The sequence below is a fragment of the Melospiza georgiana genome, chromosome 5, assembly GCF_028018845.1.
Source record: "Melospiza georgiana isolate bMelGeo1 chromosome 5, bMelGeo1.pri, whole genome shotgun sequence".
NCBI classification, from domain to species: Eukaryota; Metazoa; Chordata; class Aves; order Passeriformes; family Passerellidae; genus Melospiza; species Melospiza georgiana.
In genome coordinates this window covers 51,277,976-51,298,948 of record NC_080434.1, presented here as the reverse complement: position 1 = coordinate 51,298,948, position 20,973 = coordinate 51,277,976, and the positions used below count along the sequence as shown (strand labels likewise).

Sequence of the window (20,973 nt, the reverse complement as noted above, 5' to 3'; positions counted from 1 at the left end):
ACTGATGACAGACCCCACCCGACACTCCTCAGCTTCCTTAAAAACCCATTCTCCTCTGCCATTTCCCCTTCAGTATGAGCCTGCAGACCCACGGCGTCATTCCAGACTGTGGGAGATATCCTCAACGTTAAAAATTTTAGTAAAACTGGGCAGCAGCAGCAGAAACGAAACACTCACGCTTTTTGTTACAAGTGTGAAACCTGTCACTACACGGCTGAGAGATGTCACCGCGCTAGCTGCCGGCGATCCCCCGCCGTTGCTGAACTCAGCCCCGTAGCACCGTACCCAGCAGCGCGGCTCTCACCGCGCAGCTCTGCGGTCCCTCTCACGCAGGTTTCCCAGCCGGCTTGCGGCGCGGAGCGGCTCTCGGCCCTCAGCCCTCAGCCGGCCGGGGCGGCACCGCGGGCCCGGGCGGGCAGGGGAAGGGGCGGGGGCGGCGCGGCGCCTCCTCCCGGGCTGCGCTTCCCCGGGCGGCCGGGGAGCGGCGCTGTGTCCCCGCGGCGCACGCCCCGCCCGAGCCTCCCCTTCCCGCGGCCGCAGCCCCGCGCCCGCCGCCGGCGGCAGCGAGCGAGCTGAGCCGAGTTGAGCTGAGCCGAGCGAGGTAACGGCCGGCGGGGTCTGGCGGCGGGACCGGGGAGGAGCTTCGCCCTCCCTCCGCTCCCGATAGGGCGCGGAGCTGTTCGCCGCGGTCTCCCGGGGGCGGGAAGCGGGCGGCCCCCGCGACGCGTCCCGTATGGCGGCGGGCCCGGGGGACCCGTCCCCGGCGTTACGGCAGAGGAGTTGCCTGCGGGTGGGAGGGGAGGGAGCGGGGCGGGGGCGGCGCAGTTTGACCGCCCGCCCGCGGCCGGGCTGTGGGCGCGGGTCGTCGCCGGCGAGAAGCGGCCGTGGCAGCGGCAGTGTGGTCGCGGGCGGCCCTTCCGCCGCCGGGCTGGGGCCGCCGCTCGGGCCTGCTCTCCCCGGGGCCTTCGTGCGGCCTCGGCGCTCCCCGCCGCTGTGGTGAGCGCCGCGGTGCCGGCGGCCTGCCCTCCTCCGCCCGTCACCGGATTGCCCGGCCTTCTGCGTAATCCCGAGTGCTGCTCTGCCGGCAGCTGGGGCCGCTGAAGGAAGGGTCGGGGCCGGCGAGCCGGTGGGAAGGCTTCGGCCGCCCGCCCCGCAGCGAGCAGTGCGGGGTGCCGGTGAACTATGTGTCGCGAAGATAAATTCACCCAGTTCAAAATGAAATCAAAGGATTCTGAGTACTCCAAGGGCTTGTTCGTTCTTACGGTCGAGAACCGCTGAAACGTCTTTATCGTGAGATTGTTTGTGACCTTTGTAGCATAGTATCCCTCCGTGCTTTGGACAGGATTTGCGGTTTTGCTGGCCAAGTACCATAAGGTCACTGGGACTTTGGAGGAGCCTGGCTTCAAAAGCGAGAAAAAAACCCCACCGTATTTACCAGTACTTCTCTTAACTCATGTACTGGAAGACTGAGGACAGTATAACTGTTAAGAGAGCCTTATACGCTGTTTTATACAATGCATTGACAAAGTTTAGTCTGCATCTTATTCCTGTAGGAGAACCTTACAGTGAAAAGTTGAGAGTAACTTCTTTAGAACTCCAAAAACAGTGAAAGTTTTAGATAACCCATCTCTAGTTGTGATTTGAGAGCCAAAGGCTGAAATACAAGCGGAAAAAATTAAAGAAAGGCAGAAAAAGTTAAGCATGGTATGCGTTTGTAAGGTTGAAAGTTTTAACCCTCATTCTTCCCGGCACAGTCACCCTGGCTGCGACCGGGCTTGCGTGTGTCACATGCTTGCAGCACGTGTGTGCAGTTCGGGTTCCTGTAGACTGTGTGAAGAACTGGTGAGGAAAATTTAACAGCATCAAAGCACGTGTTAAAATCCGGTATTTTATTTTTCAATAAATACAGGATTTTTTCTTACTTTCTCTTGGCTTTTGTTTTGTTTTAGCTATGGAGTTGCTCTCTATTTCTTGTTGCCTTGTTTACATTTTTTTTTAAATCCTCTTCCTCTTTTGTATTAGTGTTAATGCATTTCATCTGGGGAAGCCACTGATATAGAGGGAATATAAAAATGTTACATATGGGGCTTTGGGGGATTTTTGGGTCTCAGGTGTTGTGCAGTCTCTTGTCTTTTACTCCTGCCTGTGTACTTTGTAGTCTATGCTAAGTGGCTGACACAGTCAAATTACTATTTCAGGAATGTTTGTAGAGCTAAATTTACATGCAGAACAACTCCATTAAAAAAATAATCCTTGACTTTTAAGAGGTTGCTGCCTTAGTTTTTCTTACAGAGGTTCTGCTACTGTAAGAATGCCAGTAGGGCATTAATTAGCTGTCAGTTATATTGCCTGTCAGAACTGAGTAAGGCTGAGTTTTGAGTAGTCTCTGGAAGCATGATGTGGGCAAGTTGCAGCTCCAGGACTTCTGGAGTTCTCCTTCTTCTTTCCAAATACCTCTCTGTGATTTGTAGTGGGGAGTTGGAATAAAATCTTAAGCAGTAGTACTGATGTCAGGTGTGGAATTGCAGAAGCATCAACATTACCACAAGATTCTTCTTTGTTTGAGCTGTAGCATCACTTCAGATATCGGGCATAGGTCACAGTAACACAGCTGGGCTGTGTGGGTTCTGCACTGGGGACAGCCCAGGTAGCCCAAGAGCTCAGCATCCTGGAAGGTCTCCCCTCAAAGCCAAATTTGCCATGGGAAACCCTTTCTTCAGCATGCTTTAGAGGGCTGTGAGCTGTATGGGAGAAGGATATAGAAGGGAAGCTGTAAAAGGATCAAATATCTCTAAATGTCCCTAGAAGTGGAAAGACATTTTGCAGATACTCTTTACTATTTTCCACACAAAAAACTCCACAAACTCAAAACCAAAAAAACCCAAGCAACAACTTTCTCCTCCTAAACAAGGAGAATAACTGGTTGTTTTTGTTTGTCTTTTTAGTTTGTCATGCTGCATATCTGCACTCTTCATAATACCAAGGCCACTTGCATTTTTTTTGCCCAAATCCCAGTTTTGACCTTCAGCACAAAGCAAAAGGGAGTTCCTTTCAAGCAGGCCTGGTGGTGGAGAACACACTCACTGGTGGCTTTCCTCCTCCTACACCACTGCTTTAATCATGTACATCCAGCAGACTTGACTGTACCTTTCTGGGAGTTCTATTTGTGTCCTGAAAGGAAACTGCACAATGCGGGGTTCCGCAGCTTCTGTCACCTGTGAAACCCTTGGTGACTTCCACTGCAGGTTGACTTCTCATGACATGGCACGTTCAGAAGAGTTTTTGAGTCCTTCCTAGGAAACATGGCTCTGTTCTTCCTGCAGGTTGTGTTTGCTTCATAAGCATCTGCTTCAGATGAGTTTGTGCTGGTTTTGTACTCTCGAACTTTGTGTGTAGTTGGATGAAGCTTTTGTTTTGTTCTCAAAGGAATAGTTATTTTTTTGCAGCAGCTTCAAAAGAATCTGTCTGACCTGGGATAGACTTAAAAATCTCAAAAGTGGAAAAAAATCCTAGCAGAACAGATTGCATAAAGCAGGTGTGTGCAAGTTAGTTAGGAATTAGACCTATTTGTCAGTGTATTGCACTTTGACAGAACTTGATATGACAAAGGAGTCAAACCTTTGTTTGGATATGACAAACCTTTGTTAAAACTGTGGAACAGGACCTTGGAACAACCAGTAGGAATAACAGAGTGGAAGAAGGAGAGAGTAGGAAAGATCCTTGAAGTGTTTCCAGAAGCACTGTCTTTAGCTGGATATAGATTTTCACATTCAACAATGAAGTGGCTTATTCCCTTGCTGACTGCTGGCAGAAATGGAAGACAGCAAAAGGCTCCCAAACCATCTTTGCTGCTCCTACACTCACTGAGAAAAATCTGCTGGAAGGCATTTCCTGGTTTTTTTCTTTCCTTTTTACCTTCTGGTTTTTAGAGGAGTGGCTTTTGCCCAAAAAAGAAAATCATCTTTTTTTGTAAATACTTGAAAACAAAATGAATTGCTGTCAGTTTGATTTCATTGGCTGCTTTTCCTCTTGTGCTTGCATTTAAATACTTAATAGTTTTTCTCCACTCAGGAAACCTCAAAAGTGCAAATGAAAAAATGTGGAAATCACCTTTGTTGAAAGGGTGTTCTGTAAAATAATTGAATGGCTTTTCAGCTTTTCCCCTGGTATGGTTTTTCTGAAGCCACTTTCTTGAGGTGAATAACTTTCTGTGTCTGCAACATCTCCTTTGTTTTGTAAATTTGGATTCTCATTTAGTTTGTGCTTAAGTGAAGTGCTTTGTGTTTTGATAGCAGTTTTTAATTCTGTGGAGCAGTGGAATGAAGTTAGATGTAAATCTGAGATGGGTATCTCCATTTCTTGTGAAGAGTATTTCGGACATCAACTTTTCATGTTAGGATTGTGACAGAATACTTGTTTCTAAATCTTTACCTAATTTAGGTGTACATGTTCAAGTTGGTTTTGGTGTTTTTTGTGTGTTTGGGTTTTTTTTTGTTGTTGATGTTTATTCTTTATTTTATTTTGTTTGGTGGTTTTATTGCTGATTGGGTTTTTTCTAAGTTTGTTTGGAAGCACAAGACTTGTGAGGAGTAAGCTCTAGGCTAATATGTAAACTGGAATTGTCAGACTTTGAGTAGACCTAACATCTTTGGTATGTACACAATGGATTAGGAGTTGGCAGACGCTTTGATGAACCGAAGTGCAGTTCTTTAGCATTAGTAAGACTTTACAAATAAGCTGTGTAAGTAACATAATCTTGTTTTGATGTCCCAGATTTTACTTGCCTAATTTCCCACATGGTGGAATGAATCTAGTCTTCACCAGCATGGATATGTAAACCTTTTCAAGATGGTTAAGAACTGTGGCGAAGGACCAAGTGGAATGGCAAGTGAGGAAACTTACATTTATTTCTAGCTAATTCTTCTGCTATGTTATTTCATTACCTGATGTAGGTCAGCTTTTTAAAATACGAAGTCATCTAAAAACTGAAATCAGGTAGATGTTCTTATCCTTAAGAAAACTTATAGTTGAACTCAGCTTGAAGTGTTGGGTATTTATTTTAAGATATTAGCTATGCTTAATCTACTCAAACCTATTAAGTGCATTGCTCAGTGTTAAAACTGCTTAAAGTGAGCAAAATACAAATTTTAATTTATATTCTGATTATTCCTTTGTCAGGAAGAAGCAGCCACTTCTGCTGACATCTGATTTGTATATTAAAAAGTATGGTTTCCTGACAGAAGAGTGCATTATAGTTTTTAACAGCAGATCTTTATTAAATGTGCAATCAATGGTGGTTTTGGAAAGATGAGAAAGGATCCACCGTGGGGCAACTCAGTGAAGCTAAAGATGTAAGTCCTGTGCTATTGCTATTTTTTATGTATTGCAAATAGGAAATTTTTTCCAGCCTCAGCTCGTAAGTTTATATGTGCATGTGTTTATTTGTTTTTTTTTTTTTTAAAAGCCAGAAGGTTTGTGTGGACATTACATGATAAATATTTTATATAGTTTGAAATTAAGAAATTGTTCAAAAACCCAAAAGTAAACCAGACTGAAAAGCTGTCTCTAGCACCACCCAGCCAAAACCAAATCAACCTCTTTTATATGTATGAAGTTAACTACTTTAAAGTATTCAGAGAAATTTAAAAATATATACAAATTGGGCAGCTTTTTTCATATTGTTTGACTCTTGTGTTGTGTCAAGGCTAGACAACTTCTTCCTTAAAAAATGAAGAGAAGTAATACTGATAAATTATTTGCCATTTGAACTTGGTCACAGTTAAACCAGAAGTGTGTCATGCTGCTTAATGCTTTTAGTAAACATTCAATAGTGGTTAGAAAACTTCTCTGATCTGTTTGCTTAAAAAATAAGGGCTTGTAATGAGCTTGAAAAACTTTACTGCTGATGGTTTCCTAATGCAATCTTTTTGATTCAAAAACTAGTTTAGTATTTTTCTTCCTCTATTCCATGTGTTCTGCCTGCTCTTGAATACTACCTGTTTGCTTTTCCTATACTTGAGATGTTGTGTGTAATAGGAATTGCAGTCAGAGTATGTTTTTCAGCAGCATGTTCTTACAGGATTGATCATTATAAAAGAGCTGGATTTAAACACTGGCAACACTTAAAGTGTTCTGCTTAAAGTCTATTGCTGCACAGTAATGTCAAGGTGCATGAATAACTTTCTCGCTTGCAGGATCTTTCCTTTGTCAGTGAACCTCTTTCACTGAGGAACAGTCAGATTTTTTACCACAGGCACCATTGTTTAAATTAGGACAACCTTTTCTGCTGGCTAGAAGATGAATCAATTAGATACAGAAGTTTGAAAAACAAGACCTGCTGTAACTTTTTTGTGATTGTTGAATACTTCTTCATGACAGTGAAGAATGGTGCTAAGGATGGCTAATCAGAGAGGTGAACCAAAAAAAGTGTGATGAAAAAACCAGCTGCAGTTGTCCCAGCTCAGTCTGGCCAATTAGTATTTTCTGTGGTTTCTCCTTTATTTTTGGAAGTCTGCTTCTTCCTTTTCCTGTGTATTGTTTTCCTTGTCCTGCATTTCAGACTTCCTTGACCTTGTTATTGTTTCAGACATCCGTCTCGTTCGTCTCTCTAAAGTCCATATAGACATAATAGAAACTCCTGGGATCTTAGAGTTGTCTGTTTTGCTTCCATAACTTTCTATGACTTGAGAACATAGCAGTCAACATTCTGCTAAATGTTCAGTCTCTTGGTTGTTGGAAGAGATTGATGCAGGATAATGGATCAGTGCTGTTTGAATCTGGCACTAATTTGGCATTGTCATTTGTGTGCCAGTGATCCAGGGAGGGAAGGACTAAGTGAAAGTGGAAGTGCTGCCATTGATTTATCTGCACATGTTAAATTAATTGGTCATCATTGGCAAAATACCTGTTTTATATAAAAACAGGTATTTTATGGCCTACTCAGTAATTGTTATTGGTAAATAGTGAGTCTTTGCTGTAATTCCGAATTTCTGAGCCTTACTAAGGTTTGCTTCTGAATAATTATTTGTAAAAAATATAAATTAGTTTATTATAATCATCACAAGAACTCAACAGAGCTTTGATACTGAAATAAATAAAAAAGGGAGACCATGCTGTACTTTGTGCTTGTATTTCTATTAATAAATGCTTTCCTTTTCTATACAAGATTAATGCAGTAATTGCAGTTATTACAGATGCTGTAATGTAACTAGATGTGTTCAAAGGCTTCGTGGCAGAAGTGTGGGGGTGGACAGAAGCCTCTTCTTGCTTTATGGCTTATAGAGTTGTAAAGTGTTTTTAACAATTAAAAAGAAACTCCATCCAGGCTGAGGCACTTCTGGATATCACTTGGTTCAACCCAGCAATCACATTAAGCAGGAGTGCCTGAAGCATATTACCCAAGCCCTGAAACAGCCTGGTTCAAGCAGGGATGTTTGGTCAGGTTTTGAGAATATGTGAGGTTGCAGACTCCACAACCTCTCTGCCAGTGTTTGAACACTGAAGAATTCCTGTTTTTTCTTAAAATGTCATGGATATGGGCAAGTCAAGAAAGACTTGAAAGGTTCGATAACATGTTACGTCTTCCAGTACTTTCATAAGAGGAGTAGTTTCTGAATGTTAACTGAATGTAGATGTTCCATAATGTTAACTGTTCCTCAGTAGCAGAGGAATATTTGTGAACTGGCCACCTGGCATTGCAAACTTTACTTTTCTGCATTTCTCTTTTAAGCTACATTCTATTTGCTCTTTCTTCCAGATGCAGATTGCGTGTCTAGTTACCTGGAAAATAAGACTGCTCTAGCTGTCAGCCATTTGAAAAGCAAAAAGGCAGACATCTAGAAAATGCTTTTTTGTATGCTTATGTATATTTTTAATCTTTTAGCTACTTAAATAGAAGACATGGAAATGTGATTATGTATTTTATTAAAGTTTTTCTGTTTTTTTTTTTTTAATTCCAGGTCTGTAACTTCTGTTCAGTCTATCCCAGTTAGGAGAGTTTTTTTTGTGATTTTTAAGCTTGGTGCTGTCAGCCCTGTGTGAACAAACCAGAACAAAAAGCACGCTGCATCTTAGAAAACAAAATGCCACGGAAGAGGAAAACTGGTGGGAGTCCTTCTCAGAGGAATGGCAATTCTGACAGAGCTGCTGTTGCTGTATCCCAGGGGGACCCAAGCCACTTAGTGGCACAAGCAATGCGTTATGTCAATAAGGAAGAGCTCCTCAACAGCATGTCAGAGATGTTTTCTGACCTAGATCCTAGTGTGGTTTATATGGTTCTGTCTGAATGTGACTTTAAAGGTAAATAATATACAGCTGACATTACAGTTTTGTTTCATGTGCAGATAGCTCTTAAGTGGTGCAACTCCTGAAAAGTTAGTGTGGGTGTTGCAATCATATTTGTGAGTTTAACTTTTTATAAGTAGGTGAGTAATAATGTTTTGAAATTTTCCAACCATGTAAGATTCTCCAATTTTAACAGTGTTTCTGTGAGCCTGATAAATGGAGCAGTGTGCTCCATAAATAGAGGTACTGTTTGGAGTGGATTGTTCTGTGACACAGAGCAGGCACTGGTGGAATTGTGAGGAGAATCTGGTTTTTCCAGTTAGTTTCTGTGCCATATTCTGCAAAATGCTTAAGCTGTTTCTATACTAGGGGTATTTTATGTTCTAGATCACAATTTTTTGATGGTGTGCCATATGTGGTCCTGGCAGCATTTGCTTTTCCTTAAATATTTGAACTGAGCTTTTGTTTTACATTTATTTTGCACTGTCATCTTGTCGTGTCCACTGAGGATTAGTTTCTGCAGGATAAAGTCTGTTTGCCATGTTTAGTTCTCTGCAGCCTTGCTGGAACTAAAGCAGAGAACTGGTTTCTTTCCCTACATTCTGCTGACCTACATACCCAACTCTCCTGGCAGACTATTTTCATATTTATGCCCAGTCCCTCCCATTCTTCTGTGGTTTTAAAATTCCTCTATATGCAAGGTCATTTGCTTATGATAAAAGTACTGCATGAGGTGCAGGGGAATCAGCCACATATGGAGCATTTTAATCAATTTGCATTCATATGATCAGATGTGATTAACTGAGATTATTGTAAGAATATGTGCAAAGAAAGCAGATTTGGACATTTTTTTGTATGTATGAAAACTAGGTAACCATTAAAAGGACTGTTTTTATTACCTAAATTGTACAGAGTTTAAAATTTAAGAACAAGTGGGAGAGTGCTGTTATAATTGTTGTTCATTTAAAATTGAATTTGATGGAATTACTGATTCATGCTTCAAACTCTTAATAAGATTCAACCTTTACCATAATGCAGTTTTATCAAAAGCTTATTGGAGAATGCAGTCAACATGTAGAATTCATAGCCTTGTACTGTAAACAGTAGTTTAAAAATGGAAAGGTTAGCATATTTGAGTGCTAATAAGTTTTCATACAGTACAGAAGCTGGAAGGATGACAAAGATTTTGCTTAATGAGTGCAGACAGAGTCATACTTAAATGAGCTTAAAGTTTTTGCTGCACTTTCAGGAAAACAAGCTTAGCTTTAGGGCTCAGATGATGTTTGTGCCTGCTTTTCATTTTGTTCATGTTGATCACTGGCACCCTCTACTCAATTTAGTGGCTTTACAAAGAATTAATGCAGATACTGGATTTTTCAGGGTATATTAGATAGGACATTTTAAAGTGGGCCATAGTGAATGTACTTTGCATACTTCTAGCTCTTACATCCTTTGTAGAGTTTTTTGTTCATTTTCATATTTTAGCTACATGAGATAGATTAGGAATAAGTATCCATTTAAACATCCAGCTCTGATATTTTTTCCAGTTAAAATTTGTAATATTTAGACATATTTCCATAGCAATTTTTAAGTTTATTAGGTTGTTATTTTTCAGTATGTCCGTATTGAATTCTGCCTTTACTTCTAATGAGAAATGAGTCAAGGGAATTTCAGAAGCTATCTTTAAAGGTGAATTACTGAACTGTCTTTTGGTTCTTTAGTTGTAATAAATGCTTCCTCAGGTAAAAAACTGCATGTGCATCAGCTTGGGTTTGTTTAGTTGACCATGCTTTATTCTGTTTATTTCACCCAACAGTAGAAGATGCTATGGATCATCTTCTAGAGCTCTCCACCCATGCCAAAGGAGTAGCATCTTCAAAAACCTTGAGTTTTGATTTAGCAGCATTATCATTACCTCTTGTTAATCAGCAAAGATCTACTGCAAATGAAGGAATGGGGGAAGGTACTGCAGCACATAGTTATTCTGGAGCAGCAATAGAAAAGGTCCTGTCACCTGGTGTGCAGCTGACTGGAGAACTGGATTCCCTACTAGAAAATGCCTTTCAGAGTTACAGCTTGAGTGAGGAATTGCCTAATTCTGCAAATGACCAAATAGCACATGAGCACCCTGTGGAACAGGGTGGTCTTAACATATTTCCTGAGTGGGAAAAACCTGATTCGGTTTGCAGTGTCCTACCTTTTCCAGAGCAAGCAGAGACAAATAATGAGGTTTTAGAAAACTTCTGCTGTTCCCAGCCACCAGTGAGTCAGCTGAGCATCCAGACAAGCTCACCATCTGCATCAGACAGTTTTGCAGAGATACTGGAAGATTCTGATATGTTGGAAATACACCAGAATGTTCAACATGCTGTGGCTTCAGAAGTATATAAACTATCAAATGGAGAAATATCGTGTGAAAATTCTGATCAGACACAAGATACTGTTTTGGATCAAAGTAGTGTGAGTGCTGCTTCTTGTGGGTCCTCCCAAAGACCTATGGAACTAGGAGTAGCTGTTTCTGGAGATCCTAATTCAAGGTGCCTGGAACAACATGAAGATGCAGTGACTGCCTGTAGCAGTTACCAGAGTGCTTCTCTTCCAGAGGCGTGTATCTCTCCTGAAACATCCAGTTTCAAAACACAAAAACCTGCAGATGCTCAGCAAATTCAGCAGGGTTATAACTTAAATTTTCCTACACCATCAGCTCAGTCTCAACAACACTGGAATCTCATGGCTCCTGTGTTTTATCCATCCAGTGGAAGTCACAGTTTTGTAATTCCTGTGGCTGCCAGTCCAGGGCAGTGGAGATCTATTTCTGACTGTAGAACTTCGGAAAAAGGACCCTTTCTTTCCTCCCCAGTGGTTTCAAATGCCTGGGATGGCAGCTCTTCTCTGAAGGTATGGGGAAATCAAGATAGAAACTCAAAGTTGAACTTCCCGCAAGCACAGCAACCACGTGTTTGTCACATGATGAGAAAAAAGATGCAACTAATAGGTCAAGTACTTGTTCTTCTCAGAGGTGTTCCAGGATCAGGAAAATCATATTTGGCAAGGTAGAACATTTATATTGTGAGCTTCTAAAAAACATTGCTTTATCATGTACAGGATTTGGCATAGGCAGAGACAGTTTTCTGACACTTGTAATTAGTAATGTGTAAACCCTAATTGCAAGCTACACAGTACATGCAGTATGATAGGTAATAATAATTGCTGAAAGCAGAGTTGCTTGTAGGTCCTTTCCTAGTGGAAATTGAAATAGGAATGATGAGCTTTAACTTCTATCACTCAGCAAAGGAGTTTGTCAGCAGAGCATCATTGCTGTAGTGTTAGGTCTGCTGTATTCTTACAGCCCCAGTTCATTTGGAGTGTTTTCATCGAATAACACTGATAGAAATATGCCAGCTCTTTACAGGCAGAAATTCCCCTTTCACTGTGTAACTTTTATTGTATAAGTAGTATATGTTAAGCTTCTTGGGGGGAATTTTTGATTCCTTTTCTTACTTTCTGAAAGCCTAGATTGAACTAAGACTCCTTTTGACTGACACCTGAAACATGTGATGTAATTAAGACAGGATATTTGTCAGTGTGAAAGTATGTCACTACATGTCGATGGAAAAATACCTCCCTTGATGTTTTGAAATGAGAGACATGTAGGGAAACTGTATCAGCTCTCTCCCCTAGATAATCCTCAGCCTTTGGAAAAAACAAGGGAGGGAAATTATTATAGATCATATTTGCTTGGAGGTTGATTTTTTTCCTCCTCTTACTTACATTTGCTGCTTCCGTTCCAAATAATTTTAGTTTTGTGCAAGAGTGTAAAAAAAAAGTATGTATGGTAGTAGACATTGCAGCTTGGGAGGAGAAGGGGAAAAAGCTGTTTATTTCTTGATCTTTCACAGGAATTTGCTTGAGGATAACCCAGGTGGAATCATTCTTAGTACTGATGATTACTTTTACAAACATGGACAATACCATTATGATCCTGATTGCTTAGGGGAAGCACATGAGTGGAACAGGAAAAGAGGTGAGACATAAATAAGGGATTAGCTTGCTCACAGTTCTGAGCTTGTGTGCTGTTTAAAAATCTGCCTGGCTTGTTATGTGACAAACATTTACCCCATTGTAGAAGTATTTTTTAATATGTGCAGAAAAAGAGTATGAGCACAAACTCAGAAGTCATCTGTTTATTGTGTGTTTTGCAATTAAAAATGCCACTGTCTTTGTCAAGAGTATGTTTTGTCCTCAGATTTTATAATGGTATATATTTTGGGTAGTGTCCCATTTCTAGAGATGTTGCCTACACCATCTCCCAGAACTATTTTCTTCTGAGATGATCCATAATATACATATACAGTATGTAATGAATACACAAATAATACACAGATATCTTCCCGCTCTTGGTTATCTTTTTTTTCTCTTGTACACAAAATTGTTGTCAAATTTAAACAAAATTATAAGAACAAGACAGAATAAATTATTTTTCCCCATTTCATAATTGGGTGGGGTTTTTTTGACAGTGACCTGTGCTAAACTTGCCACAGAACAAGTCTTTTTAAGCTGTTACTTGCTAAATTTGAACCATGATCCCTTTTCTGCTGTCAAATTTCTACTAGTGGAGAAATTAAATATTAAATGTGGGATTAAGCAAGAACTGTGATTGTTCAGACACATTGTAACATGGCTACAGAAACATGGTGCTGTGTCTCAAAGTTAGTGGTTCTATACATTCTATACATTTCATAATGTGTATTTAAATTACAATAATTCTTTTGGTTTTTCATATTTTATACAGTTTACAGAGTGGACTAATCTTAAGACTGTTATAAAGCCAAGAATTTTGTATGCAACAAAGAAGTCCACTTTAAGGTGATCATGTAGTTTTTTTAGTTTAATTTACTGATTGATTAGTCATCTTGATGCATTTTACATCTGCATTTTCATTCCTTGATTATCATACATATGTTAATTCAAAAGCTAATGCCATATCTCAGTAGTTTTACATGTGAGGGGGGATTTCTGGAATAAAGGGCCTTGAAACAGATCAAGCTATGGCAAGAGTTCTTTACACAGTGGTTAATCATTATGGATTATCTACATAAAAATAGAACAAACTTAGAGAATGAGTATTAATATGTTCACCCTATTGTAATGAAATTAACTGTATTACCTTGTTTTGTACATGTGTATTTTTCAGCCAAAGAAGCGTTTGAAAAGCGAATCTCTCCTATAATAATTGACAACACAAACATACAAGCATGGGAGATGAAGCCTTATGTTGCTTTGGTTAGTATTACAATTTGACCAATGTGAAAAGAGATTATTGTCTAGCATGGCAACAACTTATGTTTTAAAATGGGAGTGTCTTTCACAGTCTAGCTTCTATTCCTCAAGGAAGTCTGGAGTAAAAATGCCAGTGTTGCATGGACTCATTGCTCAGTGTCATGTTGTGTTGCATGACTCATGCAGTGTCATGTGGTGTATGAGCATTAACCTGGCCCAGTCACCAAAAGCCGAAGCCAAGTGCTTTGCTCTTGGGGCCAAAAGTACATGTTGAAGAAACTGGATTTTGTTCCTCTTTTGTATGATCAGTAAAATTAGAAGCTGCTTTAGAAATCAACAGTAATGAATGAGTGATGTCTGATGCTTTGTAAAACTTGAAAACTCAGTTCCATCCTAAATATAGAGGCAAATACCAGTTGGAGGCTAGAGTTACCAAATATTGCTAGCTTGCTTGTAGTTATGCAGATTTACTTAATATTTTTTGTTGAAGTGATCCCACCTTTTCACATAATAGTTTTTAAATGGATATCAACACTTTTAGAGTCTCGAGTGTATTTTGCTATTGATCATTAACCATGTTGGTAGTTAGAACAACATTATTTTATCAAATTGGTTCTGATTAACTGAAATAATACAGTGCAAAAAAGTATTGTAATATAGGTCTGGGATTTCTCCTTGCCTGTTACAGAAACACAGCAGAGAGTATATATATATATATAATATATAATATACAATATACATATAATTGACAGCTTTTGAGCAGATACCTTGCATATGCGGCATGTGCTAATAGATTAATCAACAATGAGACTTTGACACACATAATTTTTGTTAATAAAATACTTATTTTATTATCCTTGCATTTATTAGCAACTGTCAGATTAGCAGTTCTTTTATAAGTTATGTCTTTATTTTGCTGCTTGCTGAAATCAAGATGCAACAAGAGTTCTTGCAGAAGTGCAGTGTTTGGTACAGTGATAAGAATTTTTTCTGAAAACAGGAATGGGGGGAAACAGCACAGTACTTGCAGTGTTTCTCCTGATTAGACTGTAGGCTCATTTTCTGTCATGATGAGACTGAACTATATAGAAACCATTTACTTGCAGCTTGGTCAAGTTTCACATGTGGCAGGAAGGCTGTCCACAGTAGCTCTGCTAATATAACTCAATTGCTTGTTTTGGAGCTGGTTCACATCTGGTCAGCTCTGAATGTAAGCTGTGCACTTTCCTCTGTCTTGGAGAGGCTGTGTAGAAATGTGTGTGCTGTATCTGGAAAGAGATGATGTTTTGCAGTGTTGTCTCAGAAGACACATCATGGCACATTTAATTTTATGGTAAGAGATACAGAAACGTTTTTAAAAAAATCTCAGTTTATATAAACTGAAGTGCCACACTGAACAAAAATGTTTATTCCAAATGTTTTATTCCATAGGTATGCAAGCTATGCATATAGTGTGCTTTGTCATAGAAATAAGAAATGGATGATGTGGCATGTTCTGTTTTATATTATATCTCTTTATTCAGGCTCAGCAGTTCAAATACAAAGTAATGTTCCGAGAACCAGACACTTGGTGGAAGTTTAAACCAAAAGAACTGGAAAGGTAAGAATGTAAAGGAAAATAACATACTGGACAGTACGAGCTATGATTGCTGCTTACCTCTTCTTTAGCAGGACTTTATATTACTTAGGGCTGAAATCAGCAAGACATGAACCTTATGTAAGTGAATAATAAAATGTAAGAAAATATAATGAGAAAATTGCCTAGATGCCAGGTTCAAATGGTGTGTGAGCAAAGTGAAGGCCTGTGTCCCTCTGGGGAGGGACTGCAGCTCTTTAATGTCCTTTTTATGGCTTGGATGCTGGGACAGAGTGCACTCTTAGCAGATTCGCAGGTGATATGGAACTGAGCAAGAGTAGTTTATTCAACCTTAAGCAGAGATAATTGAAGAAGAATAGTTGTGTTGTTTTCAGCTACCTTTTGAAACATTATAGAGAAGACTAAAAAGAGTTGTACAGGGATAGGACAAACTAAACATCATCAAGTTGTAACTCTAGATTACATTAAAAAAAAAGCCCAACATTTACTTTAAAGGTGGTTAGGTACTGAAAGAGTTTGCCCATAGAGTTTATAGACTTTCAGTCATTTCGGATATTCAAAATCAGCCAAAAAGCTCTGGGCAAACTGATCTAGCTGTACTTCCTCTGAGTAGGAGACTGAAGTATGGGACTTCCAGAGGTCCCTTCCAACAGAAGTTCTTTTCTGATTTTATGGTGTCTGTTGTCATCTGAATTTGCATGATTAGCTTAAGGTTGGCTGCTTTTAAAGTGAGGTAAGGTAGATTATTTTCCTTTTTAAAATAAAAGTTAAACTTTTTCTTCTGTATTTTCAATTTGTCTTTTACTATTCTTGACAAGATTCACTTGTTCTAGGTGGCACTGCAGCAGAACACAATGCTAATTGGTGCTTAACAGAGTTAGTGAAAATTTCTGGCCAAAGGGTGTCCAGAATAATAGATGAATACGTTTTCTTCAAGGCTCAACGAGTTCTTTGTTTATCAAAACCAAGGAAAGAAGACTGAATTCAGAAGTCTTCTGTACCCAGTTTGGTATCCTGCATCACTGTCAGGATCTGATATAGTGTGTTTTCTGAAACTTACTTGAGGAAGATGCATTATTAGTACAGTTTTAGATTTTAGTATTATGCAAAACATCCAACTAACTGCAGTACGGGGAGACCAGATGGGGTGGAAAAGTGGAGCAGCAATTTGTTTGATGTTCCTGTTTGCAATGCCTTAGTGCACTGATACAGAAAGAATTGCTGTCTCACAGCTTTTCATCTGGCTCCCTGAATTCTTTGGTTAGTCTTGCTGTAAATCTATTACATTTTCTCTTTTGTCATTGTAATACAGAAGTTTGAAATGACTTTATATTTGTTTATTTTCAATTCATAGGAGAAACATTCATGGCGTATCTAAAGAAAAGATCAAAAGAATGTTGGAACGCTATGAACGCTGCCTTACTGTGAGATCAATATTGGATTCTTCAGTTCCAGACAAATCAGAAGCTGCTGGTTGGAGTGAAGATCCTTGTCAGGAGGGAAGCCAGAGGTTAGATTCTTTCACTAGCTTTATAGCATCAAATAAAAGACTAAAAATGTAGCCTTTTAGCTTCTTAGCAACAAAACCTGGGTAATAATGTCAAATGGTGAATGTGTTTAAAAAGACAGTTAAGTAACACAAAAAATCCCTGCATAGTTTTTTTAATTTTTAAGAATTTCAGGATTGTCAGAAATGAGTAGTCAAGGGATCTAGTCAACTTTCCAATGCTTTTGAAAGCCTCCCATTATAGCAGTGTTACTTTTCAAGAAGCCAATCTTGACTGACTTGCTGTTATCTTAGAAATGTGTTGTTGGATGTATGCTATAGATAAAAAGCACTTAAAATCTCTAAATTGTTTTTTAGAAGAATGTTGTCCCAAATAAGAGCAAATGACAATTTCCAAGTTTGTATGTTGATATTAGATTATATCCTGGTGATGGAAGGTGTATTCTCTGTGCAGTGGTAACAGGTTTTACTTGCTCTTCAGTATACTTGATTTAAACTTGCCTAGGTTTCCATTGGCTGTATCCAGGACTGTTCTGCCGTTGCCAGTCTGGATTGTGCTGTGTATTGTAGTGCACAGTGTCCTGCTCAGGAATGGCAATCCCCAACTCAGTGCCCCCACTGAGACTCCCAAACCACACACTCACTGCTCGTTTGCTCCCCCTTCCTCTTCCCATTCCTGCTCCAGCATTGATGTAGGTGGTATAAAATAACCTCCATGTTCTGGCCAAAACTAGGACACACACACAGGAAATCAGATTTGATTTCAATTATTATTTCACTTGGATTTTGCATGTGTGATGTATTTGAAATGATAATTAATGGAATGTAGTTGATTGTAAAAAATGATTTGACAAGAAATGGCACATTCTCTCCTAGTTAATGTCTAGACTGTCTTTAGCATTAAGCCAAGAAGAGAGAGCAACAGTCATTAGATAAAAGTATATTTACCAGACTTGCTGATCTGAATGAGGAAGTGTCTGGCAGCAAAGTGCTTTGATACAAAACTGAATGCTGGAAATGGGAATGGGGGGGCAGTTGACTCCTGAGAAAGTGTTCTTAGCCCTGTGCTCTAGTAAGAAGAGCACAAAAGAAAGTTACTTAAGAAACTACTTACTAAAGAAAATTCATCTTTGCTTAGCTCCTTTTTTGTTGAGGAGTGTTGGAGTTACAGCTTGTTATAAATTTGTTTTCCTTCTACTAGAAGTCTAACTAGGTTAAACTCTCTATGCTATCTCTAACTGGAGTTAAAAATGTGGACAATGTTTTAAGAAGGTTTGAAATGGATCTATATTTCATTCCAATTTGTCTTACAGAAAAAGAGAGGCACATTCTGATGTAAAGGAAGAAGAATGTTTTGCTTCTGAGGTGGAGCCTATTGAATTAGCTGAGGTTGATAAAACTTCTCCCAGTATTTCTCTAACATTAGAAAGTAGTTGTGACCCCGAGCATTTTCAGAAGGAGGAAAAAGAAATGGAAAATACCTCAGTGGAACACAATTCTGAGGACAGCACTGTTCAAGATGACTTGGAAATTAATTTATCAGATTGCATCAAAAGAGAGCTGCCCTTGGAGAAGAAAGAAGAAAAGGGATTAAAACCAGAAGAAAATACTGAAGCAGAAATGGATGAGGTTGATGTGATTCCAGCTGAAGAGACTATGAACTTACACACAGGCGGAGCTGAGGAACACAGTGATAACAACAGTCTCAAAGTTCAAACTGCAGTTGAACAATTGGGCAGAATGTGTATGGAACCAAAATCAACACAAACGAGTAACATGATGGAATCAAGCAGTTCGGCTTTTGACACATCAGGAAAACCAGAACCACTGAACTTTCTGGGTGACTGGCCCATGGAACAAACAATGGGACAGAGAGTCAAAAGATCTAGAAGACTAGAAAAATCTCCTCTGAAGAGTGATAAGGAAGGTGAAACTCCCAGTCAGCAGCATTCTGAGATAGGTAAAGAGCAAGTGGACTTGCCTGAGACATGTACTGTTGAGAAAGGACATGAGCATGAAAGTCTACCCTGTAGCTGTTACTCTGTTAGTTCAGATAAAGTTACACCAGAATTGCAAAGGTTAGAATATTGGCCTGTCTCAGCCTCATTAGAACAGAGACAGCAAAGGTCAAGGAGAATGAGAAAAACACATTTAAATCAGTGTGATGAAGACAGAAATACTGAAGATGACGCTAATATGAATGCTCTTGAGACTGTGCATGTGGTTCATGGGTCACCTGTGAGCACTGAAGAGCAACCAGATACAAGGAGTTTGCCTGTACACCAAGAGGAAATAGTAGGTAGTGAAACAGTAAGTGAGGAAAAATCCCAGCAAAGTAAGAGAACAAGGAAACATCACAAATTAGCCCTCACTTTTACAAACAGCAGCTTGCCACATCCCAGAGAAGAGGACCATTTGTCTAAACTTAACCTGGCAGAAGAGAAACAGGAAACAGACTTATATAGGCAAAAAAGTAGCTATTCACAGACTGAATCACAGGACTTTGCTCTCCTGTGGAGATTAGAAAAGAAAATGCTTTTTCCTGAGACAGCAAAAATACTGTATGGGAGGTTAGATGGCTTCAAACCCAAAGACATAGATAATGTCTCAGATTCTCAGGAAAAAATACCCTATCGAGTTACGTATGATAAAAGTACTTTTGTGGAGGAAAGTGAGCTTATCAATATTGATGAGTCTGAAAAACTAGATATACTCTGTAAGCTCTTTGAGTCTGTTTCATTTGAAGCTCTGAAAGATCTGTATGAAAGATGTAACAAAGACATAGACTGGGCCACAGGTCTGCTGTTAGACTCTGATGAAAAGTTACGTAAAGCTGTTGATATTGAGAGCTTTCAGGTAAGCGAAGCTGAGCCAGTGGCCACAGACCTTGATTTCAAGGCAAGTATAAACTATGATGAGAATCTCAAAGACTGCAAACAAGCCCCACAAGTACTTGGGGCTGGTGATACCTTTGAGACTTTAGAAGGCAAGGACTCACCACTCAGCATTGCAGAAAGTAGGGCTGCCAAGACACCCGTGACAAGTGCTGATGTTTCTGACTCATTCACTGCTACCTCATTGGATAATTCAGTGGAAATGAAAAATTCTGTGGATTCAGCCCCTAGAACTAACACAAGCAGCTCAGCAGCAGGTGTCATGGAGCTGTCTGTTTCAGGAAAGCAGAAGGGAGGGATTGAGAGTCCTCTTGAAGAAACTGTAAATAAGCCATCGCTTTTACAACTTGATGCAGCTTTGCCTCATGATCCTAACACAACTTCTACCAATTTGAAATCTGAATTAAACAATGAAAGTGACAGTAACCCTTCAGAAAGCAATGCAAAAAATTCCAAAGGGACTGGTTTGTTACTGGAAATGGATCGTGCACCTCTGGTTGGTCCTAGCAGCAATAAAGAATTGGAGATGGATAAAGAAACTCAGGAGAATTGCAGGGAGATATGTGGTAAAGAAGAAATTGACACTCTAAGCTTGGCTGCAACTAAAGCCAAGAGACAAAGCCCTATACCAGCATCACATGCAGCCTTCAGTATAGATTGCCTAGAACTAACATTGCCTCCTGAATTGGCACTCCAGCTGAAAGAGATATTTGGACCCGTTGGCATTGATGCAGGTATGATGTAATTATATACATGTTTTTATGAAAAAAAAAATTTATTTGGGTAGTAAACCTTTCTTTCTTTGCCTGTGCTTTTTTCTCTTCATGCTTGATTTTTAGGGAGTAGATTCCTGTAACTCCTCATGATACTGGCGGTTGATGTTAATGCAGAAATAAACTGAACTAAGCATGGCATAAAATATAAGTGCAGTAGTGCTACCTTCTGCATTTGTCTTTTTGTACATGCACATACTTCAAAGTAAAAATATATTTGCTTATTTGCATTCTGAGCAACAGGCCTTTGAGCTTATATTCAAACTCTGAAGAGATATTTAGATGATAAGGAATATGCAAATTGTGGCTGATTAGGAAAGAAGAAAGGGAAAAAAAACCTTTAGGCATCACATAAGTTGGGGGAACAAGAAGATGGATGGTTAAGGGAGATGAAGTTGGCTGTGTCCTTAAAAAGATGACAACAGATCAGTCTGCTGGCAGATTATGGTTAAGGAAGTCATAAGCAGCTTGAACATGCATCTCACAAGTCAAAGAGTGATAGAAAAAGAAAAAAAGAAAATAGGAGGAATATAAGATTGATGTTTTTCTCTCTTTTTTCCCCCACACTTTTCCCCTTTTTTTCTCCTTTCCATCTTTCATCTTATCTTGAAGATTGCTTTATGTGAAACCCTGGATACC

The 20,973-nt window shown here is 39.6% G+C and overlaps 1 protein-coding gene across 3 annotated transcripts in view; it reads left to right on the top strand.

Moving 5' to 3' along the window:
- The first annotated feature begins 548 nt into the window (after positions 1-548).
- N4BP2 (NEDD4 binding protein 2) overlaps positions 549-20,973 on the top strand; it is a 35,715-nt gene continuing 15,290 nt past the window's right edge. For 2 of the 3 annotated variants that reach the window (XM_058024226.1, XM_058024228.1), the window contains exons 1-10: positions 549-601; positions 4,774-4,888; positions 5,179-5,351; positions 7,959-8,298; positions 10,100-11,336; positions 12,183-12,307; positions 13,478-13,566; positions 15,087-15,163; positions 16,515-16,670; positions 17,981-20,295. In XM_058024226.1, coding sequence (XP_057880209.1) covers positions 8,082-8,298; positions 10,100-11,336; positions 12,183-12,307; positions 13,478-13,566; positions 15,087-15,163; positions 16,515-16,670; positions 17,981-20,295 — 4,216 coding nt within the window. In that variant the 5' untranslated portion in view covers positions 549-601; positions 4,774-4,888; positions 5,179-5,351; positions 7,959-8,081. Of the gene's footprint in view, positions 602-4,171; positions 4,197-4,773; positions 4,889-5,178; positions 5,352-7,958; positions 8,299-10,099; positions 11,337-12,182; positions 12,308-13,477; positions 13,567-15,086; positions 15,164-16,514; positions 16,671-17,980; positions 20,296-20,973 lie in introns of those variants that run through there. The other variant, XM_058024227.1, reaches the window with a different exon arrangement.